Source organism: Notamacropus eugenii, chromosome 6 (assembly GCF_028372415.1).
Source record: "Notamacropus eugenii isolate mMacEug1 chromosome 6, mMacEug1.pri_v2, whole genome shotgun sequence".
Classification (NCBI taxonomy): Eukaryota; Metazoa; Chordata; class Mammalia; order Diprotodontia; family Macropodidae; genus Notamacropus; species Notamacropus eugenii.
The window spans coordinates 148,802,490-148,824,921 of NC_092877.1; the positions used below are offsets into that span (position 1 = coordinate 148,802,490).

Consider the following 22,432-nt stretch of genomic DNA (forward strand, 5'->3'; position numbering starts at 1 on the left):
CTCTCTTTTTCAATTCTTCCCATAATACCCTGAAAGAACCTCATTAAGGGTTTACTCTTTCCCATTTTGAAAATCACTTAGGAGCTTCTGATTGTCTCCAGCAAATCTCTCTCTAAATAAGGAGAGTATGCCTTGGGACAGTCAGTGTGGCAGCAAAGGTAATTAGGTCTTGGGCCAGAATCTGCCCAGGGAGCAGGGGGAAAGAGAGCTAAATTCATGGCTGGTTGGCGGTATGTACTGTGAATATTTGAAAACGCCAATTCTCAATCCTCCAATCCAGAGGCTCTCTCAGATTCACAATTTGAATTGGTTTGATTGTTTCCCACTGCTGAAGAGCTAGACCAGTTTCAGGGTTCATTTACTTATATTTTTTGAAAGTGTAGAGTGAGGCTGACTCTTTCAATAGGAAACCTGATTCACAATGGAATTCTGTTAATAGAAAAGCTCACCCCAAGTGGGCCACAATCATCTCTCCACAGGCACCAGGTACAAATAACACTTTAAAAAGACACCACGTTATCATTGTAGACATACCTCTTCCACGGGGCATTTTTTTCTGTGCACTATTCATGAGTGCTAAGGGAAAAAAAGAAGGGGTTACAGAAGAAGAAAGGGAGAAAAAGAGGGAACCTGGCTGCCTATGCTCTGAAAAGAATTAGCACCATGCGCACCTATGATTTTTAACCAATGTTTGTTCTCACAAAGAGGAGAAAAGTTAACCAAGGTTCCAAGGGTCTGCTGAATTATCATAGAAAGAATCCTAGGAATATATCTGCATGGACTTTAGAGTCAGAGATCCTGGGTTCAAATCCTGTCTCCGATACTTCTTAGCCATGTGACCTTGATAAGTCACTTACATTCCATGGGCATCTGATGTATCTTCACCTTTAAATACAGGTGCTAGACCAGCTGGTCTCTGAAGTGCCTTAAGCTCTGCCTCTAAAATTCTATGTTTAAATACACAAATATGAAATATGTTATTGTTGTTCAGTCATTTCAGCTGTGGCCAACTGTTCATGACCTCATTTGGGGTTTTGTGGCAAAGATATTGGAATGGTTTGCCATTTCCTTCTCCAGTTCATTTTACAAATGAAAAAACTGAGGCAAACAGGGTTAAGTGACTTGCCTACGGTCAAGTCAAGTTTTGAACTCAGGAAGATGAATCTTCTAGCTACCCTTCTCAGTCTCTATTTCTATCTCAATCTCTATAGAGGGCTAATAGTTAATAGTTATTAGTTACCTGTAGGCATGGTGTGCTTTGCATACAGAAGTTTATCACAATCCTTTGTTTAATAATAATGATAACAATACTTCACATTCCTAGAAAACTCTGAGTTTCAGGAAGCATTGTCTTTACAACCCTGTGAGAAAAGTCAAAGATCTCCATTGGCTAAAATGAAGGGCCAAAGCCAGTAAGAGGGATTTTAACCCATCTCAACAAACATTGATGGTGTCTACCATGAGCAAGGCATTGTGCTAGGTGCTGGGTAGAGAAAACCAAAAGCAGTCCTTGACTTGCGTGGGGAGGGTTCCATACAAGAGGAACTCAGAGAAGCCAGAAAATAAATAGAAGGTGAGGTGAAAAAGAAGAGACCACTATGAAATGGGGCATAGGAAAGAAAACATTCTTGGAAGAGGTGAAGCCTGAGCTGATGGAAGGAAGATAAGAATTCTAAGAGACAGGGATAAGAGATAATGAATTCCAACCAGGTAGGAAGAATAGTTTTTTGACTTATGCAAATAAATGAGAAGTTTGGGAATGGCCAGTGGGCCAGTTTAAATGGAATAAATCTAAGTGTATTCCAGGAATCTCTTTTCTGTCTCTGTCCTTTTGCCTGTGGCTAGAAATGCCATGTAGGATGACTAGATAACGAACCTGCTTCTTGTAGGATTTAGAGCAGGATTTAGGTTAGAGCTGGAACAGACCCTACAGATGAATAAACCGGAGATTAGAGAGATAGACTTATGAGAGGTAACACAGGAAGTATGCTCTTTCCCCTGGACCTACTGCAATGTTTAAAGCATTGGACTCAGAGTCAGGAAGACCTGAGTTCAAATTCAGTCTCAGGCATTTATTTGCTGTGTGATCCTGGGCAAGTCAGTTAACTTCTGTGTATATCTTGTAACTCTAGGACTTTCTAAGACTTGACTTACTAAGTCATGGATAGGTTCCAGAGCTACATTTAAAGGAGATAGTTCCCATACCAAGAGCTCCTTCCATTCACAAACTCATTAATCTTTCTTTTCTTTCTCTAAGTCTCAGCTTGGCATCTTATTCATGGTAACTACTTAATAAGTATTGGTTGTTTTGCTGAATTAAAAATCTCAGTTCCAATGCCTTTAAGAAGTCCTCCCAATAAGACTTTCTCCTCTTCCTTTGGAATTATGTTCGTGAATTTCTACCACCTTTAATTAATGCTTTTAAATGCTATGTAAAACTCTTTGCTGTTGTCAAATGTAATTTATAGGATCACAGGATCAAAGACTTAAAGCTAGAAGGGGTTTCTGAAGCTGTCTAGTATAACTTCTTCATCTTACAGATGAGGAAAATTAGACCCAGGCAAGCGATTTAATATTAGCTAGCATCTGAATAGTGCTTTTGAGTTTGCAAAGTGCTTTACATGTATGTCATTTGATTTTCACAACAAATCTGGGAGGTAGGTGATATTGTGATATCCATTTTACAGATGAGAAAACTGAGGCAGAGATAAGCTAAGGAAGTGCCCAGAGTCACAGAGCTAGTATCTGAAGCAGGATTTGAATTCATGACTTCCTGACTCCAAGTTCCGCACTCTATCCACTACACCACCTACTCATCTGCAAAGTTTTAGCTGAGTTCACAGATTTAGCAAATAGAAGAGCTGAAACTTAAATCTAGGTATTCTGATTCTAAATTCACTTTTCTTTCAATTACACCATATTGCCCTCTTTTATGATCTCAGTGCAAAAATAAGCATCTGTATGCAGCTACAAATGCAGCATCAAAAAATCATACAGTCATAGATGTGGAGCTGAAGAGACATTAGAATTCATCTGTTCCAGCTTCCTCATTCTGGATATGAGGATCTGAAGGCAAGTGATTCGCCCAACAGCACACCCTGGTAATAAGTTTCCAAGCTGGGATCCAAACCCAGCTTCCTAACTCCATATCCTATGACACTTCCACTGCATCACGATAACTCCCAAAGAAGCATGTACACAGATAACCACAATGGGCCAAAGGATAAGGTGGGATATTTTAACAATAATCACCAAAATGTCATCAGTCTATATCTTCTCCATATACAGAATGACAGCATAGCGTAGAAGCAGAGAGAAATGGTACACACACATAGAAACACAAACACACACACCCCCTTCTGATGCAGTGAGGTGGTGCAGACCTTGAGTCTGGAGGACGTGAATTCAAATCCAGCCTCAGATACTTCCTATCTGTGTGAGCCTGGGAAAGTCACATAATCTGTTTGCCTCAGTTTCCTCATCTTTAAAATGGGGATAATAATAGCATTTACCTCTTAAAATTATTATGAGGATCAAATAAGATAACATTTATAAAGCACTCAGTTCAGTGTTTTGCATAGTAAATACTATATAAATGTTAGTTATTATTAATTAGTGAATTAAGTAGAATCAAGGACTTAGAGTTAGAAGGTCTTGGAATCCAGCCAGTCCCATCACCTCATTTTACAGATGAGGAAACTTAAGACCCAAAAAGGTCAAGGTCACAAAGAGCATTCAGACCTTAGTCCTTCACTTCCCAGTCAGCTCTGTACCCACTGTCCCACATGGTAGATCAATACCCTAGAATCTAATAAAAAAAAAAAAACAAAACGACCCTAACTTAACACTATGAGTTCAAGTAAGAGAATATTCTTGTTCCAAAGAACTGATTCCTAAAGAAGAGAAAGCCAAAAACAAAGAAAAGGAAGCACCACTATTGTTGTCTGGTGGTTTATTTTTCTTTATATTTCTCAGCTGGGTCACTTGTGAAACAGAAACACTTTTTGGAAATCTAAGTTATCATCTGAAATTAGAACAGTACAAAACACAGAGGGGGAAAATAAAACAAACTTACTTCTCTTGATTACGGCTCTGATGGATGACAAGGGTCCTTGACTGGAAGAAAAAGAAAACATTGACGTAAGCATGTTAGTAGTCCCCTTTGACAAAAAACAATTCATTTTATTCTGTCAAATTCATCTGCAGTTTTCAGCACTACCTCAGACATAGGTAAGTTACCTGCAAATAATTATAATAATGATGATAATAATACAATACAATAATTCACATTTATCTAGCAATGACAGCAATAACTCACATCTATCTCAGATGACATCCAAACAGCCATCTTTTTAATTACTACGTGCTATTAGTGTTATTAGATGGTCCCAAGTCATACGACACCACTGTCTATGAAGGATTAAAAATCACACAGAGGCATTGGAGAGGAGAATGATGGATATGAAAAGGCTCCAATACATAACAAATCAGGAACTGCTGATAATCCAGAGCAAAAGAAAGTCTTGTTTCCAATTCATCCCCCATCCAACCGCCAAAGTGAAATTCCTAAAGCAAGTTCTGACCACAGCATTGCTTCTTCTCACCATCCATCAGGTTTGTATTTCAAGCCCTCACACATTGACTTCAGCCCACCTTTCCAGCCAGTATTATATGCTGCTTTCCTTCATGCATTCTTCAGTTCCAGCAAACTGGCCTTACAGATCTCATACATGACATTCTATCTCCTGCCTTTATAAACTGGCAAAAGCCATCAAGTTATGCCTACGATGCCCTCTCCCTCCTCACCTCTGTCTCTTGGAAGCCCAAGTGACCTTCAAAGCTCAGTTCAAACACTCCCTCTTACATGAGTTCTTACCTGGTCCTACCAACTGCTAGTTTCTTTCCCTCCAAAATAACCCTGCATGTATGTTACGTATGCTTATTTTGTGTCTATTTACATATGTTTATGTCATCTCTCCCTAAAGAAGATAAACTTCTTGAGGTTGGGCACCATTTTATCTTTGTCTTAGTACTCTTAATAATTTTAACAAACAGTTGATTGATTTGTCATATGATCAAAAAAGACAATGGATGAGTTGTAAAATGAGAATAAGGACTAACCAATGGAGCCTGAGTGCTCACTAGTATTCTCATGATCTCAAGAGAAACTGAGTGAGGCCCTACAACCCATTGAGGGTGACAAGCTTATGGAAAGCCAGGTGTCAAAAGACACACAGAATGGGCTGCAATCTGCATCCCTGGAGTGAAGTCCACATCCATCAGATCACAGATTAATTTGTATTTCATAGAGTCTGGAGGGCCCAAGAAATTTAAGAAACAAAAAATTCACAGAGGAACAAATAAGATGGGAGACTAAAACCCTCTGTGTGGCTTACCTACTGAGGGGCTTCCATCAGGATAAAACCAAGTGGGGCAGCCATGTCCTTCTGTGCTATGGATATGAAGCCAAGTTGAGGTTCTGCAAGGCCTTGAGGATGATATCTCCCTTGAGGGAGAAGTATCGTTCCTCAGTTGCATCATTTCCTAATTTCCTTGCACCCCTTTTGCTCCAAGAGCTTTTATTCTATGTAAGATTATAAATCTAGACCTAAAAGTGACCTCAGAGGCCACCTGACCATAACTCTCATTTTACAGAGAAGAAAACTGGAGATACAGGTAGATAAGTGACTTGTCCAAAGTCACATAGGTAATAAATGTTAGAGGTAGGATATGAACCTATTTCCTGTTAGCTATAGATAGAGAATTCTTTCCATTGTACCACACAGAGCTATTTGTTTCTTCTCTAGATTCCTTTCACTGATAGCTTTACCTGACATTATAGACCACTGTAACATAGCTTTTGCCAAAATTCACAGCTGTTCTCTTTATAAAGACAAATCATGCTGTCTCTGAAACCATAAATTTGTGGTTAATGAAACACCAGTGGGACATAAAGTGAAGTATTCCACTTGGTCTCCTTCCCTCACGCCTAATGCATAGATTTTAACGCTTCTACCTGATTCATTTCAGTTGTCCCAAATTATATCGGACTCTACAGTTTATGAAGGGCATTGACAAACTGCAACATCTCCATTGGCAATCAGAATGGTGTAGAATTAGAAATCATGTAAAGTAAAAGTAAATGAAGGAACCAAGAGCCTAGAGAAGGCTCAAGGAGTATATGGCCACAGTCTTTAAACATTTCAAGGATTTTCATGTGGCAGAGAGAGTCCTGTATGACCTATGCGAATACAATTAGGACCACTAGGTGGATATTTCAAAGATGAAATTTCAAAGAGGTCTAGATGACAACTTCAGAATTCTCTCATTTTAAGAAGCCTTTAGCCACCTTCCTTGTCCTGTCTATAAAATAGAAAGGAAACATATAAAAGACTGAATTTGAACTAAAAAGCTCTGCGGAAATTAGAAAACATGGTGGTAGTACATCTTCAGTATTGCAAAACTTGGCCTTAAAATTATTTGCATTTCCAGTAAGTCTCTTTTGCCTTTGTATCTCCAGCATCCAGCACAGTGCCTGGGCACTTAATTTAATGCTTGTTGAATTGAATAGCGATTGCTATCAGTGAATCAGGAAAATATGAAAAATTAGGCAGAGACTACATATTTTTAAGGGCTCTTTATTACCACTGTATTGCTTTCATATTTGGCATTCAGATGTCTGTCCTCTTATACTTGATCAAAACATAGATTGACTCAAGAGTCAATCTGACTATGGTACAATTGAAAATGCCCTTGCTAGAAGCTGGGAAAATCAGGTTTCACATCCTACTGTTGATGATGCTTACTATCTGTGTGACTTCGAACAAGCCATTTAATTCCCTTGGGCCTCAGTTTCCTCATTTTAAAAAAATTTATCTTATTTTTAATTTAATTTATAAAATGAAGGAGTTGGATTAGACGGCCTCATGTCCCTTCCTACTCTAGGCCTACGATTCCATAGTTAAAGAGCCTTAAGCATTATTTTCTGAAATTTGTGTTTAAAAATACTGTCCTTTCCCATTCCCACTGTCCCCTAGCCTAATGTGCTTGGAAGTTGTTGTTTTTTTTAAATTGCAAGTTTATACAGTTTGTATTTTATTTTCTCTCAAACAGCTTGGTGGATAGTTTTCAGCAATATTTTAGTAAAAAATACAATCCTGAAAATTTGTTGACATGCATAAGGCCAAACAGAACTCATTATCTGCCAATTCATCAGCATCTTCAGGAGGGCTGAATTTTTACTGGCTTATGTTCAGGTTAATCTGCACAAATCCTGCGTGCTGCTTCTTAGGTGAAAAACTCAGGAAGATATCCTCCAACAACATTCATTTGAAGGCTGGATAATTTCTTCAACCAAATATTCTAAATCTGCAGGAGATTTAGGCAGCAGGAAGTCTCACATATCATGAAGCAAGAACCTTAATCTGAAATCACAACTGTTTTCAATAGCATTGTTAAAAAAAAAAAAAAAAAGCAACAACCCAGATTTCTTGGAGAACCTATTATATGCAGTGACTGATACTTCTTAAGAAAAAAAGGTGACAAAACTTTTTTCTTAAATAAATGAGAGATAAATAATCAAGCATAACTCTGCTAGTACAACAGGCAATAATTTCCTTTGTGCTCGTCAAAAAAGAGAAAAATCTCTATATTTGAGATCTTTGCTAGATTAAAAAAACAAGAAAACAAAAACCTACCCTAAGAAGCAATAGATGAGAACGTCTACACACTTCTGGGTTCTTTTCAGGTTTTTGGAGTGACCCAGGCCAACCAACCTAGTCCAATTTAACAAAGATTTGTCAGACAAGTTCAGGGAGCGTACTGTTTTTGATAATGAGGATACAGGGATCAAAATGGAGATTTGTTGAATAAAGAATGGGGTTGCTTTCCCCAAAGTGTGTTAATTTCTGAGATTGTGGTCCTGAGTTGGGATCTGGGGTTATTTCCACTGGAAGTTGTTATTAATACCAGAGCTAGACTCAGTGATTCTGTAGCATCACACAATGCCACTCCTTTAGTTTCTAGAAAGCCCAGGTCTTGGCTCACAAATATTGCCTTCAGGGCTCCATTTTACATTGCCCACCATCTAGTCCCCAGTTTTATCATTCCCAGGTTGCTAGTGAAGAACTAGGCTTCTTTTCTGTGCCATGGGTTTCTTAGAAAGAGCATATGGCTTTATTTTTTATTGTTCAGTTGTTTTCAGTTGTGTACAACTCTTTGGGTGCTCCCATTTGGGGTTTTCTTGGAAAAGATACTGGTGTGGTTTGCCATTTCCTTCTCTAGCTCATTTTACAGATGAGTGGACTGACACAAACAGAGGCTGAAGTGACTTGCCCAGGGTCACATAGCTAGTAAGTGTCTGAGGTCACATTTGAACTCAGGTCTTCCTGATTCCAGGTCCATCATTCTATTTATTATTCCACTTAGGTGCCCCAGGCTTTATTTAGAAAGGCTTTATTTCTTTTAAAAAGTACTTAAGAGATTTTCAGTTTCATGTGTAATCATCTTTTTAAAAAATTCTACTGTTATGAAAATGTGTTTTATTTCATACATTAAAAGTATAATTTTTTAAAGTCTGACATTACATGCAACGTACCACACTCATCACCCCCCCCCCCATATCAGCAAAACACCTGCAAAAGCACAACAGTGATGTGCTTTCTAAGCTCTATAAAGATTCCAGCTTTAGAAGCTGGAAGAGACCATTTTCTATATTGGGCCAGCTAATATAAAATCTTCATTTTACAGATGAGAAAACAGAGACCCAAAGGTTAGATGTCTTGCCCAGAGTGACACAGTTAGTAATTAACAGAGCTGGGACTTGAACCCACATTGTCTAACACCAAATCCAGCACACATTTCCAACATACTATACTGCTTCCTTCAAGTAAACATGCAAGAAACTAGGCCTTAGTTGTACTTTGTTGCCTCTGCTTTTGTCTGTAACAGGCACGTTTTCAATGCTTGCCTATTACATTGCCATATCCTCTGGGGGCAGCTAAGTGGTGCAGTGGATAGAGCATCAGTGCAGGAGTCAGGAGGACCTGAGTTCAAATCTCACCTCAGACACTTGACACTCACTAGCTGTGTGACCTTAACACCAATTGCCGCATCCTGGGTCATCTCCAGTCATCCTGATGAATATCTGGTCACTGGATTCATATGGCTCTGGAGGAGAAGTGAGGGTGGTGACCTGCACAGCCCTTCCTCACTCAAAACAGTCAAGTGCAAGTTATGTCATCATTTCTCTGTTGGCATAGTCTTCTTCTATCCTCTCAGATAGTCAGGATCAAAGTTTGTAGTCCTATTTTATCTTCCAGGTTGACTGTTCCTAAAATGCCTTTCTCCTTCCCATTTACAGGAAAAACTAAAATGTGGACATTCCATTTCCTGCCTTCTCTCCTCCTCCTAAAATTCTTGACTTGGATTGGGACAACAGATATACAATGCAGACCAGGGGTGGGGAACCTGCAGTCTTGAGGCCCCATGTAGCTTTCTACGTCCTCATATGGATTCAGTTAAAGGGCCCATACTTGTGACCTTAAGGCCACAGACTCCTAACTCCTGGTGTAGACCCATCTAAGCTCTGGCAGAATTCATTTCTATCCTAAAGAGTCTTCTAATTTGGCGGCTACCATATCAAGCATCCTTCTGCCTTAGGGAGATGATCACTGGAGCTCACATCCTCATATATTTCTAAAACAAATTTAGCCCAAGGTATGATTTTTAATGACTGAGGTCAAACTAGGTTTTATAACATAATTGGGTCACTTTTTAAAAATTATCTATGTGACTTAGGTAAATCTCTGAGCCTAAGAATATTTGAACTACTTACTCCAGTGACTCATCACAAAATATTATACAGAGTATCCCAGAAGTCTTAATTCAATCTTAAATTGAAATAGTTTAAAGCTTAAAGATAGCTTAAGACTGCACTAAGATTTTTGGGACACTTTGTATAAATGGTAACTTAAAACAAATCATTATAATGACATTTTTGGCCATGACATTAAACTTTTAATACTTCAAGCTTCTTTGGTTTCATCAGTTTGGTGCCAATACAAACTAAGAACTAACAAAAATTGTAAACCCTTCTGTGACTTGGTAGGTGGTCTTTTAGAGTTGCTGTGTCCAAAAAGAGTTATTGACTGGTATGATGTAGTAGAAAGAGCACTGGACTTAAAGTCAGTGGGCCTGGGTTCAAATCTTACCTCCACCACTTGCTACTAAAATGACATTGGATAAGTGGCTTTACCTGTCTGGGCCTCAATTTCCTTTTCTGAAAAATGAAGATGTTGGATTCATGGCTTCTGAGTTCTCTTCTAGCTCTGAAGCCGAAATTCTATGATCACGATCAGTATTATGGTGGCTTAGTCAACTGAGAAGGTTTTCTCTTGGATAGTTACCATTTCCCCCTTTTCCTAACTAAGCTTAGGTCCAATTATCTTGTTAATGGCCTTGCATCCTCACAATAACATGATTTAATATTGCAACTGTGAAAACTGATTTTAAATTTTGGTAATCAGTGTCTTGGAGACTCAATTTGCCCCCAGCTCCCTTCCCTTACAAATTCAGTCTCCTTTTAGAAAGACATTCTGATGGTGAGACTGCATTGAATCTTCATGTCCTGGTCAAAGCAGACCCAAGCCTGAATTGATTTTATCCTACTCAGACCTGGGTGGAGTTAGATTCTTTTCCCTAGATAGCCTAAGACTAGAGATGGTCTGACAGAACAAGTATTTCCTCTGAAGGCAGAATGATGGCAGGATGCGGTCAGTCCCTGTTGAAAAACCCTGTACCCCCAAATCCCAAATTGAGTCAGTGCTGGACTGGCCCCCTTAGGGGAGTCCAGTTTTGGACTCTACTCCCACACAATGCATGTCAAGACAGGTTGAGAGAAATAAAAACATGGACACACAGCCTAATTTTATTTGTTTTTCTTAAAACAAACTGTTAGAGGTTGACACAACCAAGGTCATTGCTCTAAGCTATGACAGGGTCCATTATTCAGACTGGTAAAATGTCTCCCTTTCCACTGTTCCCCTGATACTATTACCACCCTTCCTGGGCAGGAGTAAACATTGCTTGCTGCCACTGTTGACACATAAAGACATTCAGACAACATAAATTCACTGAAGGAGGCTCTATCATCAAGCCAGGAGTGGAAAATCCTTCTAGGAGGGAAGTGAAAGGGGGAAAGAGCTCAGCTGAATAAATGGGGAGACAGAGACAGGCTCAGGCCCAAGTGTGGAGAAAAGCAAGTTCCCACGTTCCATTGGATATCCCCTTTACGCCTCATGGTGCCTTCCTCTGTCAACTGCTCACTGGCTGCCCCGTTTCCATTTCCTATGTGAACAGTATCCTTCCTTCCTCACCCCATTCCTTGAAAGTTCCCCTTTCCTCAGTGCACAATTCTCCGCTGACTATAAGAGAAAAGCAGAGAAACCAATTAAGTGTTTAAATCAAATCACACAAAGCTTAACTTTTTAACCTTCCCAGCATTAAAAGAGTAGACTTATTAGCTGAAAGCAATGAATTGGTCATAGTGTAAGGACAGCAAAGATATTTTTAAGCAAAAGGGCCTTCCTAAGTGGTCCTCAAATGAAATGCAGAGGATAGGCAGTGACCTTCTCCATCCAGACACAAAAGCCTCAAGGCCAGGCCTGATAGCTTTGACTGGAGCTCTATGTCAGAATTTTCCACCAGATGCTTGGAAAACAAGAATAATGGTCAGAAAGTTGCTGGGTGTGACTTATTTTTAGTAAACAAAAAAATGACTAACCCTGAATCCATCGCAAAGAAGCCAAACTTCTTTTCTAGGACAGGTTGGGAATGGGTCATGCTTTGTTGATAGGAATAAAATTACTTTTTTTCACTATTTACACAATTTTCAAAGTATCACGCATTGAGAGGCATAGATCAAAACACTCTCCCACTCCACACCTTTCAAATAAGAACAGGCTTCCTTTGGTAAAATCTTAAAGAAAGTTCATTTATTTTCATTATCGATACAGGCCTCTTTGGTTCACAACACAGACTGGGCACAGTGTACAACCCTATCCTTGTCCATTTATTGTGTTCTCAAGCTGTATCCACTGGCAACTGTGGCAGAATCACCAGAGAAGCTGAACTTTTGGCACTTTATGAAGTTTACCTTCTAAGAACAACGATACACAATTCTAACAGCAACCGAGCAGAAAGTAAACCTGCATAAAAGAGTGTTTTAGTTGAACAATAGGAGCTATTTCCTTTTCATTGTAAGTGAAAAAGTGTTACATTTCTCTATTGTGATGAACTACCTTTTAAATTTACTCTCTGTGGTCTCTAGTGTACTGTCATTCTGGGAGGAGACCAAGTATAGGTAAACCCCAACCTGTTCAGGGTTTGGGCTTCAAAATTTCATTTAAAATTTAGATGCTTGGGAATTGGGACCTTTCTTTCCCCAAATACTATAGAGTGAAGTTTCTGTGTTTTTGATATCCTCGTTTTTAGTGTATTGTCTGACATATAATCCCGTATTTTTACATCAACTGACCTCCTGACATGATGAAAATTGTTTATTTCAAAGTAAAAAATTTTTATGTCAATTTCTGGTCCTTCCAGTGTTAAAAGATGCTTATTATCTGAAGAATCCAGTAGTATTCACATTCTTTACCAAAGAGGCAGCAGACTGCAGGGGACAGAATGATACAGTAGGTCAGAAAGACCTAGGTTTGAATTTCACCTTGGACACTTATTAGCTAGTCGGTCAAATTTGCCTCCATGTCTTCGGGGCTAATACTTCACAGGGCTGTTGTGAGGATCAATTTGCATAGTGTTTGTAAAGTGCCATACAAATGGTAGCAATAAATTGATGTTAACTATGTAAATGAACATAACACGGAAGGACAGTAAGACTCAGATTAAATAGGAGGGCTCAGGTACTACTTGTTATGATTAAAACATAAAGCCTTTGTTCTTTTAACAAATGCTAAACTATCTTTAAAATGTACAGTTACATATATTCATATATATCAGTTCTGTACAACATACGACCAGCCAGAGGATTGCAAGTGGCCTGTGAAAAATGTAGGGTTGCACTGCACATTCTCTCCTCTTTGTCACGTGACCTGCATTAACCAATCAATCAGTCTGTCTCTAGTTGAACCTATCTGCAGCCCAAAGAAGTTTAATCTATTTTAATTTTGTCCCCTATCTACTGACAGGTTGTGCAGGTCTGATATGTATCAACACCACAAATGACCCATGATTTCATGGATAAAGGTACATACTCCTTTGAAAAGAGTGGGGCATACAACTCATCTAGGCATTCTCATCCTATGAAGACTTGTGTCCATATCCCGCATGAAGACCAATGCAGTGCCCCAACACTACATATGCTATGGGTCTTTGGGATGTTATTGCTTAGATGGTTTTAATGACTATACTTAGCCTATTTTTTATGTTTATGTTAACTAGCTGAGCTAAAACATTTATCTATAGCAAATACTATGGATGGTTAGACTGTAAAGCTAGCCCACAAAAATCTACTGAACTCACAATATAGCTAATAATATATGATGACTATAGCACCCAACACAGGTGGTAGAGACATGGCGATTACAGGGGGATTTGTGTGGATGAACCAGTTGGGAAGATGAGTCTACAAGCTTGGATGGCCATTTTTCTGCAAGGAAAGTTCCTAAAACAAACATTCATAAGTTGGAACTGACTTACTTTCTTTTTGATGGGGCTGATTATTCTCATATAGAGTTATTTCACATAAAACCAAAACCCTAGATTTATGATCTTGTAAGAAATATCATCAAACTTACTGTTATTAACCATGTCTTGGGGCTAACTCTGACTTGTTTCCTGAAACAGGTGACAGAAAGTAATAAAGTGTATTGGAATAAAACAAATACCTCTGCTTTTGATCTTGTAAGTCTATCAAACACAAAATTCTTATCACCCAATATTAATTGCTAGACTTTCGTAATACATTATGTCATACAGAAAAGCAAGAAAAAGCTACTGAAGAACATTTTGCCAGACCTGGAGCAGGAAGGCTCCAGCTGAAATGAAAATAGTAGCAACAGAATGATGGAACACTAATGAGATGGTGGAACGATGCACTAGCAATTGGAAGGGAGGGAAGAACAGGACCCAGAATGGAGGTTCAGACCCTCACTGGGATCCCATGCAAGAGAGAACTATAAGTCACATAGATGGTGCATGTCTTTGAGGAAAGTAGGGGTACTAAAAGATGATTTCTTGACTCTCCCTATATTTCTTCCATATAAGAAGCAGGAGAAGCACAAGGTAGTACACAAGTAGCAATGTAAATCTGGAGGACTATATAGGGCTCTGTGGGAAGGCGGAGAACTTCAAGAGGGGGGTTGCTTGACTTTCTAATTAGCCATAAGTTCTGTTCCCCTGTAAGAGAAGCCTTATCCAAGGAAGTATTTTAAGTTAAGAGCACTATGTAGGTCACTTGGAAAGGCAGAGATCAACCAGAGGGGAACATTTCTTGATTCTCTAGAAAACTCTTAGTTCTTTCCTCTGATAAGACCCTATGACCAGGGTAGTACAATGAGTTTATCTACATGTCATTACTATCACTGAATATGTCCCTGTGAGAAGGTAAAAAAAGCCTATTAGAAAAGGAATGTCTATGGATTCAGAGAAGAGTCATTTTTATGTTTTATGTTTTTTACTCTGTAGATAAAACCCATTTTTTATTATTGAAGTCTTGAGAGCCTGAGTGCTTGTAAGGAGAACTCATGATCACCCTTTAGGGAAGTGCCAATCACTTATATTTCCAGGTTTCACTTGAGGAATGAGGGAGAGAAGTAAGAGAAGAGGAAAGAGATTTACAAAATATATCCAGACTCTTCATTTTAGGAGGAAGTCTCTGACATGTGTCACATATAACTGTGACAATTCATAAAGCATTTACATAGTACTTTTCAACACCAATGCTTTAATCATCTTTTGATGCCAAACTTCTAATAATGAGACTCTCTGAATTTACCTAGGCATTCAGAGAGCATGCATACAGATGGTGTCCAGCTCTGTGCTCAAAATGTTTGTAATTTGGTAGTACATGCCAAGGATAGTCAGTTCTGCTATCATAAGTTTTATAATGCCAACACCACAATGAGGAATGAGAAGATGACTTAAAAAGAGAGAATTATCACAATAGTCCATTGATAATGGTACTATGCTATTTTGCATTTCCTTACATTTTCAAACCTTTTCAATTATCCCTGCTTACAACACCAAGTGAACATTTGTGCTCATAAATGCTTTTTGAAGGAAGTGATTGGAGTAATTGTTATCTGATATGGACAAAAGTTGCATAGGATGGATAGGTATGGAGAGCTTTGGTAAAGGAAATGACAATTTCCCACCAATTTTCATACACAAAGAAATCAATGATAAAAAAAATTACATGATTCATAAAGAAATCCTAAGTTAACAAATAGGTCTTCAAATTGGATCCAGCCCGCCTTTCCAGACTTTTTTTTTCACATTATCATACATCAGGGTCCCTGGATCTTCCTCTAGCTTGTGTATAACAATTTTGGAAGATTAGTCTTTGTGTTTAACAGTTAATCACATTTAGAATTGTGACAGGTCTCAAGATCATAAAATATGATGATTAGCTGAAGGAAATGAGGATGTATTTAGCCAGAAGAACTGAAGTCAAGATAGTTTTCCTCAAGCATCTGAAGGGCTGCCATGAATACTCTTTTCTATTTGATGCCACAAGCCAGTAGTGAGAGGGCTGAAACTACAGTTACAATGAGACAAATAACATTTGATGTAAGGAAAAATGCTGAATAAGAGCTGTGCAAAAGTGGAATGAGTTTCCTCAATAGGTAGTGAGCTCTTGAACCCCAGATGTCTTCTGGCCTATCTGTGTGCGTCCGTTGTTTTCGAAGAAGACCATGCCATCAGAAAAATGATGACATGACTTGCACTTGACTTTGAGTGAGGGAGGGCTGTGCGGGTCACCAGCCTCACTTCTCCTCCAGAGTCATCTGGATCCAGTGAACAGATATTCATCAGGATGACTGGAGAAGGCCCACAATGCAATGGGAGACCTTGGCCTATTCAAGTACTCATTTAGAGTGAGGCAAGGCCATTCAGGGGTCCTGTAGAAGGGATTCCTATTGAAGTAAAGGTTGGACTATGAGTTCAAATCCAGCCTCACAGACATTTCCAGCTGTGTGACTCTGGGCAAGTCACTTAACCCCATTTGCCTCAGTTTCCTCATCTGTAAAATGAGCTGGCAAAGGAAATGGCAAACTACTCCCGTATCTTTGCCAAGAAAACCCCAAATGGGGTCACAAAGAGTCAGACAAAACTGAAACAAGTGAACAACAAATCTGATATCTATGATTCTGCAATTCTATGAGTTTTACATCTAAAACATAAAACAAATGAAAATCTTAGTTGAAAAAGTTTTGTATTGGAAATTAAGGGAACAAAATAGGAGGGCCAGTAATCACATATGCATATACTTGGTCTGACCACAGCACTTTGAAACTGATTGTTCAGACTCTTTCTTTAGCCAGGTAATGACTGTAACTTTTATAAAAACATAACTCTCTCTCTCTCCCCAAAACTCTCATTTCCAAATCCATATATTACAAAGTATGTTTTTCTGCTTTTTTAAAAATGAGCCACAACAATTTCTGTATTTTACAAATCGTGTGTGTGTGTGTGTATGTGTGTGTGTGTATGTATGTAAAAAATGGAAGAGTCATTGGGGGAAATATATCAAAAACAAAAGACATCAACAAAACCTTAAAGAAATCATTATACAAAACAGGAAGATGATAAATGTTGGAGAAGATGTGGGAGAGTTGGAACACTAATTCACTGTTGGTGGACTTGTGAGCTGATCCAACCATTCTGGAGAGCAATTTGGAACTATGCCCAAAGGGCTACAAAAATGTGCATACCATTTGACCCAGCTATATTGCTTCTGGGACTCTATCCCAAAGAGATCATAGAAATGAGAAAGGGTCCCACATGTACAAAATTATTTATAGCAGCTCTCTTTGTGTGGCCAAAGCTGGAAATGAAGGGGATGCCCATCAACCCGGGGAATGGCTGAACAAGTTGTGGTATATGAATGTAATGGAATATTACTGTGCTATAAGAAATGATGAACAGGAAGACTTCAGAGAGGCCTAGAAGGACTTATATGATCTGATGCTGAGTGAAAAGGAGCAGAACCATGAGAACTTTGTACACAGTAACAACCACAGTGTGTGAGGAATTTTTCTGATAGACTTAGTACTTCATTGCAATGCAAGTACTTAAAAAATTCACAATGGACTTAAGGCAAAATGCCTTCCACATCCAGAGAAAGAACCATGGAATTGGATTGCAGAATGAAGCAGACTATTTTCTTTTGTATTATGTTTTGTATTGTTTTATGGTTTCTCCCATTCATTTTAATTCTTCTATGCAACATGACTAAAGTGAAAATGTGTTTAATAGGAATGTACGTGTAGAACCTATATAAGATTGTACATCGTCTCAGGGAGGCAGTGGGGAGGGAGGGTAAAAAAATCTAAGATATATGGAAGTGATTATACAACACTGAAAACAAAATTTTATAAAAAAAGAAACCATTATAGTATTAATGAAATTAATTTGCAAAAGCCTTCTAAATAGGTTCATTTCATAAAGTATTTCTGACTTCCCTTCCTTATGAAAAAAATGATTCTTCTTTTTCTACTTAATTATATTTTATTTTTTCAATTACATGTAAAAATAGTTTTCATCATTCATTTCATAAGATTTTTGAGTTCCAAATTTTTCTCCCTTCCTCCATAAGACAGTAAGCAATTTGATTGTGCATGTACATGTTATACATATACAATCATATTAAACATATTTCCACATTAGTCACGTTGTGAAAGAAGAGTCAGAACAAAAGGGAAAAACCACAAAAAAGAAAAAACAAAAAACAAAAGAAAAGTGAAAACAGTATGCTTCCATCTGCATTCAGGCTCCACAGTTCTTTCTCTGGATGTGGATAGCATTTTCCATCATGAGTCTTTGAAAAATTGATCCCTGCAAGAAAGGGCTGACTCACTCAGTTACACCCTGCAGTAACAGTGACTTTTGCAAAATGTAAACAGAAATTCTACAAAAAGGAATAAAAAGACACACCCTACCACAAAACCTGTCCTGGCAGTTTTTAAACCATAAGCAAAGAATTTTTCCCTGTCCCTCAAAGGGTGACAACATATCCCTTTGGATGAAACTATCATGTTATTTTTCCCCCTATGGAAGCCAAGCAACATCCTTTCCTCCCCATCCTAGCATCAATTCTGACCTTGGCTTTAGTGAAAGGCAAGATGGGCTTGGCAAAAGAACCGAGAATATGGAAGACCCATGGAAAATCCATGGAGAAATCCACTCAGTCACATGTGATTCATAAGAATTGAAAGCAGATGCTGCTGAAGTAACTCTTCAAACTCTGGGAAAAAGAAGCCTCTAAGCATCCAGGAACATCAAATGAGAGGACAGAGGTCTTTGTTTGCTTAATAGGGAAGAAAGACTGTGGAGGTAGGGGGATGGAAAAGGTACAAGAAATGTGCAGCCTATTACTGCACAAAACAGGTTCCTTCTCTTTCCCATTTTAAAAAATTAAAAAACACATGGAGCATTTCAATGTGCAAGGTATCGGTTACAAAAACATAGCTTGCATTTCCAAAAATTTCTTTCCTTTTATTTTCTGTTCATTCATTGACTCACTCAGCAAGCATTTCCTGGGTATAGTACTATTGGGCATTGATGAGGTTAAAGGATGAAAAAGCTATTGACTGTCTTCTGTTTCCAATCCCTCCAATGCCCCATTTTCCTGCTACATGATACTCAGAAAACCTAGGTGGAAAGATCCAGTAGGCAAGTGGAAAGAAGAGACTGGAAGCTAACAAGTCAGTAAGCATTTATTAAGTCTTGATAGCACATCAGAAGTGGTGCTAAGAGTTGAGGATACAGAGAAATGCAAATGGCAGCCCCTGCTCTCAAGGAGCTCAGTTCAAACGGGAGGGATAACCTGCTAACAACTATGCATGTGCAAGATACAGACAAGCGTAAACTGGAGAAAATCTCAGAGGGAAGGCATTAACTTTGAGGGGGACCAGGAAAGAAAGGCGTCTTTGAGAAATTGAATGGAAGGCAGTCAGGGAAGCTAGGAGGCAGAGGGAAGGAGGTAGAGCATTCTAGGCATGGAAGATAGAATTCAGAGAACTGGGAGATGAAGACAAAATCTTGAATACCATGTAACTAGGGCTGATGGTCAAAATTATGGGAATATCTCAGGCCATTAAAAAAGGGATCAAGGGACAGTTAGACGGCACAGTGGATAGAGCGTTGGTCCTAGAATCAGGAGGACCTGAGTTCAAATCCAGACTCAGACATTTACTAGCTGTGTGACCCTGGGCAAGTCATTTAATCCTGACTGCCTCCCCCAAAAAGGTATCATGATAAAAAGAAGGCCAAGGACAGAGCCTTAGGAAGTGGTATATTTAAAGAGTAGAAGGAGGAAGAGAAACCATGAAGATGACAATGGAGGAAGAGGAGTCAAAACTGGTGGAAGAATAATTTACAAGAGGAAAATTACTGTAGGAGCCAAAGGAGGATGGAGTATCAGGAGAGATGAGTTTTTCACTGGTGTCAAAGGAGAGCACAGGTCTGAGGAAAGGGCGCTGGCTTTAGCAACGACCATTAACATTATTAGTTCATATTTACATAGTCCTCTATTATTATGATGTACCTTACATTATCTTATTTGATACAATAACCTGAGAAGGTAGCTAATATAAATCAATTAAAAACCACATTGATCACTTCAATGTGCAAAGTATTGGTCAGAAAAAACATGGTCAGCTTGCATTCTGTGGCTAGATTTCAAGATGGATTTGTGAACTTGAATGGGACCAAAAAAATGAAATTTTCATTTTCATTAACTTCTAACTGAAATTTAACACCATCTTAAATTATTTAAAAACATCATCCTGAGAAGGATGCTTCATCAGATTGCCAAAGGGGTCCATACACATATAAAAGATTAAGAATCCCTACTCTAAATGGAGAAATTGAACGTTCTTCCTTCACACCTCTGTCTCTCTTTCCCTTCATAGCTCAGCTCAGTGGCAAGACCCCCTTTCTGATTTTCTTAATTGTTAGTAGTTTCCTCCCTATCTTAAGTTATTTGGTTAAAATTTCAAATTGGCTTATTTGCATATATATTGTTTTCCTCCAGGAGGTTGTAAGCTCCTTGTGAGCAGGGATTGCTCTATTTTTGTTTCTGTCTCTGTATCATCAGGAACTAGCACAGTGCTCAGCACAAAGCAGGAGTTTAACACATACTTTTAAAATAAACATGAATGAAGCTCAGAAAGGTCAAATTTCTACTTCAGGTCGGACCCACGACTCAAACCCAGGTGCTCTAATTCAAAGCTCGGGTTCTTCCCACTGTACTGTGATGATGAGCCCATCAACATCCTTCTAGAAAGTAACTGCAGTAGAATGGTTGGGAAAGAAATCAGATTACAAAGGACTGAGTGAAAGGAGGCAGCAAAAACAGATGGCCTTGACCCCCTCCCCAAAAGTCTGTTGGTGATAGGAAAGAAAATAAGACCAAGGTTTAAGAGGCTACTAGGATCCAGAAAAGTATTTTCTTTTATTTGAAAGATAAAGAAGACCAGAATAAAAGAAAGGCAGTGTCAGGAGGTGAGTCCAGATAACTGAATGATGGAACAAAGACCCCAGGGGAGGTAGGAAGAGGTGTGATCAAAGACAGACACATGGAAGGGTCTTAGGAGATACCTCTTCCTCTAAGCTTGGAGGCAAAGAGAAGATGAAAAATGATAAAGAAAGGTCTCAAGGTGTGGGGGAGATCTGGTAGAGAAAAAGAATGTATTCCCTCATGGCTGGACAAAACTCTAATGCAGCAACATCTGACTTTAACACTTTAAAGAAGTGTGATTCCATCCAAGTGGGGACATCCACCAAAGGAGAGCACAGCCCTTGATATACTAATGTCTTCTCAGAGTGAGGAGTGGGATTGGGGTTTGAAGAGATTAGTTGTTAAGACACATGCAATAGGGAGTCAATGATGAATGAATACAGTGTTCAGTTTTACATTTGGTTCTTTCTTTTTAGATTCTTACGGTCATCGTACAAAATTTTTTCCTGATTCTACTTGGTAATTACAATGACCAAATTTGACCCAAGGTAGAGTTAAGAAAAATACACCTTCCTGCCTCCATGGAAGAGGTGTGTTTGCACTATGAGTAAGGAATATTTCATGTATTATCAGAAATAGTCAATGTCTTTGTTAGTTTTCCCAATTATTTTTCCCTCCTCTTTCTTTTTCCTTTTGCTTGGAAAAAGACAAAGAAAGGGGTGTGTGTGTGTGTGTGTGTGTGTGTGTGTGTGTGTGTGTGTGTGTGTGTGTGTAACCAGAGGCATTCTTAACTTCTGTACATGTTATTCTCCAAATGAAATCAAACAGACTTCCATTACTCACTGTAGTATTATGTAAAAAAATCTTAAATGTAAAAACACCATGTATGATGTTTTACTTTTTTAAACTCTTTAGCTATGCATTTATTTATTTACTTATTTTTATGTTAATTTATTTGCTTTCAGTTGTCGACAATCACTTCCATAAGTTTTAACTTTTCTCCCCGTCCCTGTCCCCTCTCTCCCTGAAACAGCATGCAATCTTATATACATTCTTACATACATCCTTATGTATACAATACACATTCTTATCAAACACATTTTCACAGTAGTCATTTTGAGTTACGCATTTATTTTTTTTTAAAGTACAGTAAAAATCAAAAGACACATCAAGAAAAGAGAACATTATCAGGCAATTACTCCACATTTCTCCATTCTTTATGGAGTTGAAATAAAACTAAAGTGATAATTTAATTGCTCTCCTTTACTGCAAAAAAAAAAAAAAAGGATGAAGCAAAACTAGTATATTTTATGCCTCTGAAATCGATCATGACAGTAAGTAACTTGACAGGACAGAAGCACCTCAGAACTGTATAAAACAATTTAGAAGTGTGCAAAGAGATATATTTTTATTGACCTAGGATATTAAAATGTCAGATCTATTCTGTGAACCAAGGCAGTGAGATTTAAAAAGTGGAATAGGTTTTTGCAAAAAGCTATTTTTTTCAAGATCAAACTATTCATAGGAAAATGACATGCACAGTGATGACAATAATGTAAGTGAAAATAACCACAAAAAACCCAAACTGAACGCTGCTTAATTATAAAAACTGTTACAAACTGAGAAATTAGTGGTTGGGTCTTTGATGTACAAAAACACATTTTAAAAACCTTTGTTGAAAAATCTTAGTAATTTTTAACTTCCTTAGAAAAGTACTAAAATATGCATTTG

The 22,432-nt window shown here is 38.3% G+C and overlaps 1 protein-coding gene across 6 annotated transcripts in view; it reads right to left on the reverse strand.

Moving 5' to 3' along the window:
• SH3D19 (SH3 domain containing 19) overlaps positions 1-22,432 on the reverse strand; it is a 209,560-nt gene that overhangs the window by 82,962 nt on the left and 104,166 nt on the right. For 4 of the 6 annotated variants that reach the window (XM_072621235.1, XM_072621234.1, XM_072621237.1 and 1 more), the window contains exons 3-4: positions 4,076-4,116; positions 535-576 (exon numbers count right to left, since the gene is read on the reverse strand). In XM_072621235.1, coding sequence (XP_072477336.1) covers positions 535-576; positions 4,076-4,116 — 83 coding nt within the window. The remainder of the gene's footprint in view (positions 1-534; positions 577-4,075; positions 4,117-22,432) is intronic. The other 2 variants (XM_072621236.1, XM_072621239.1) reach the window with 1 other exon arrangement.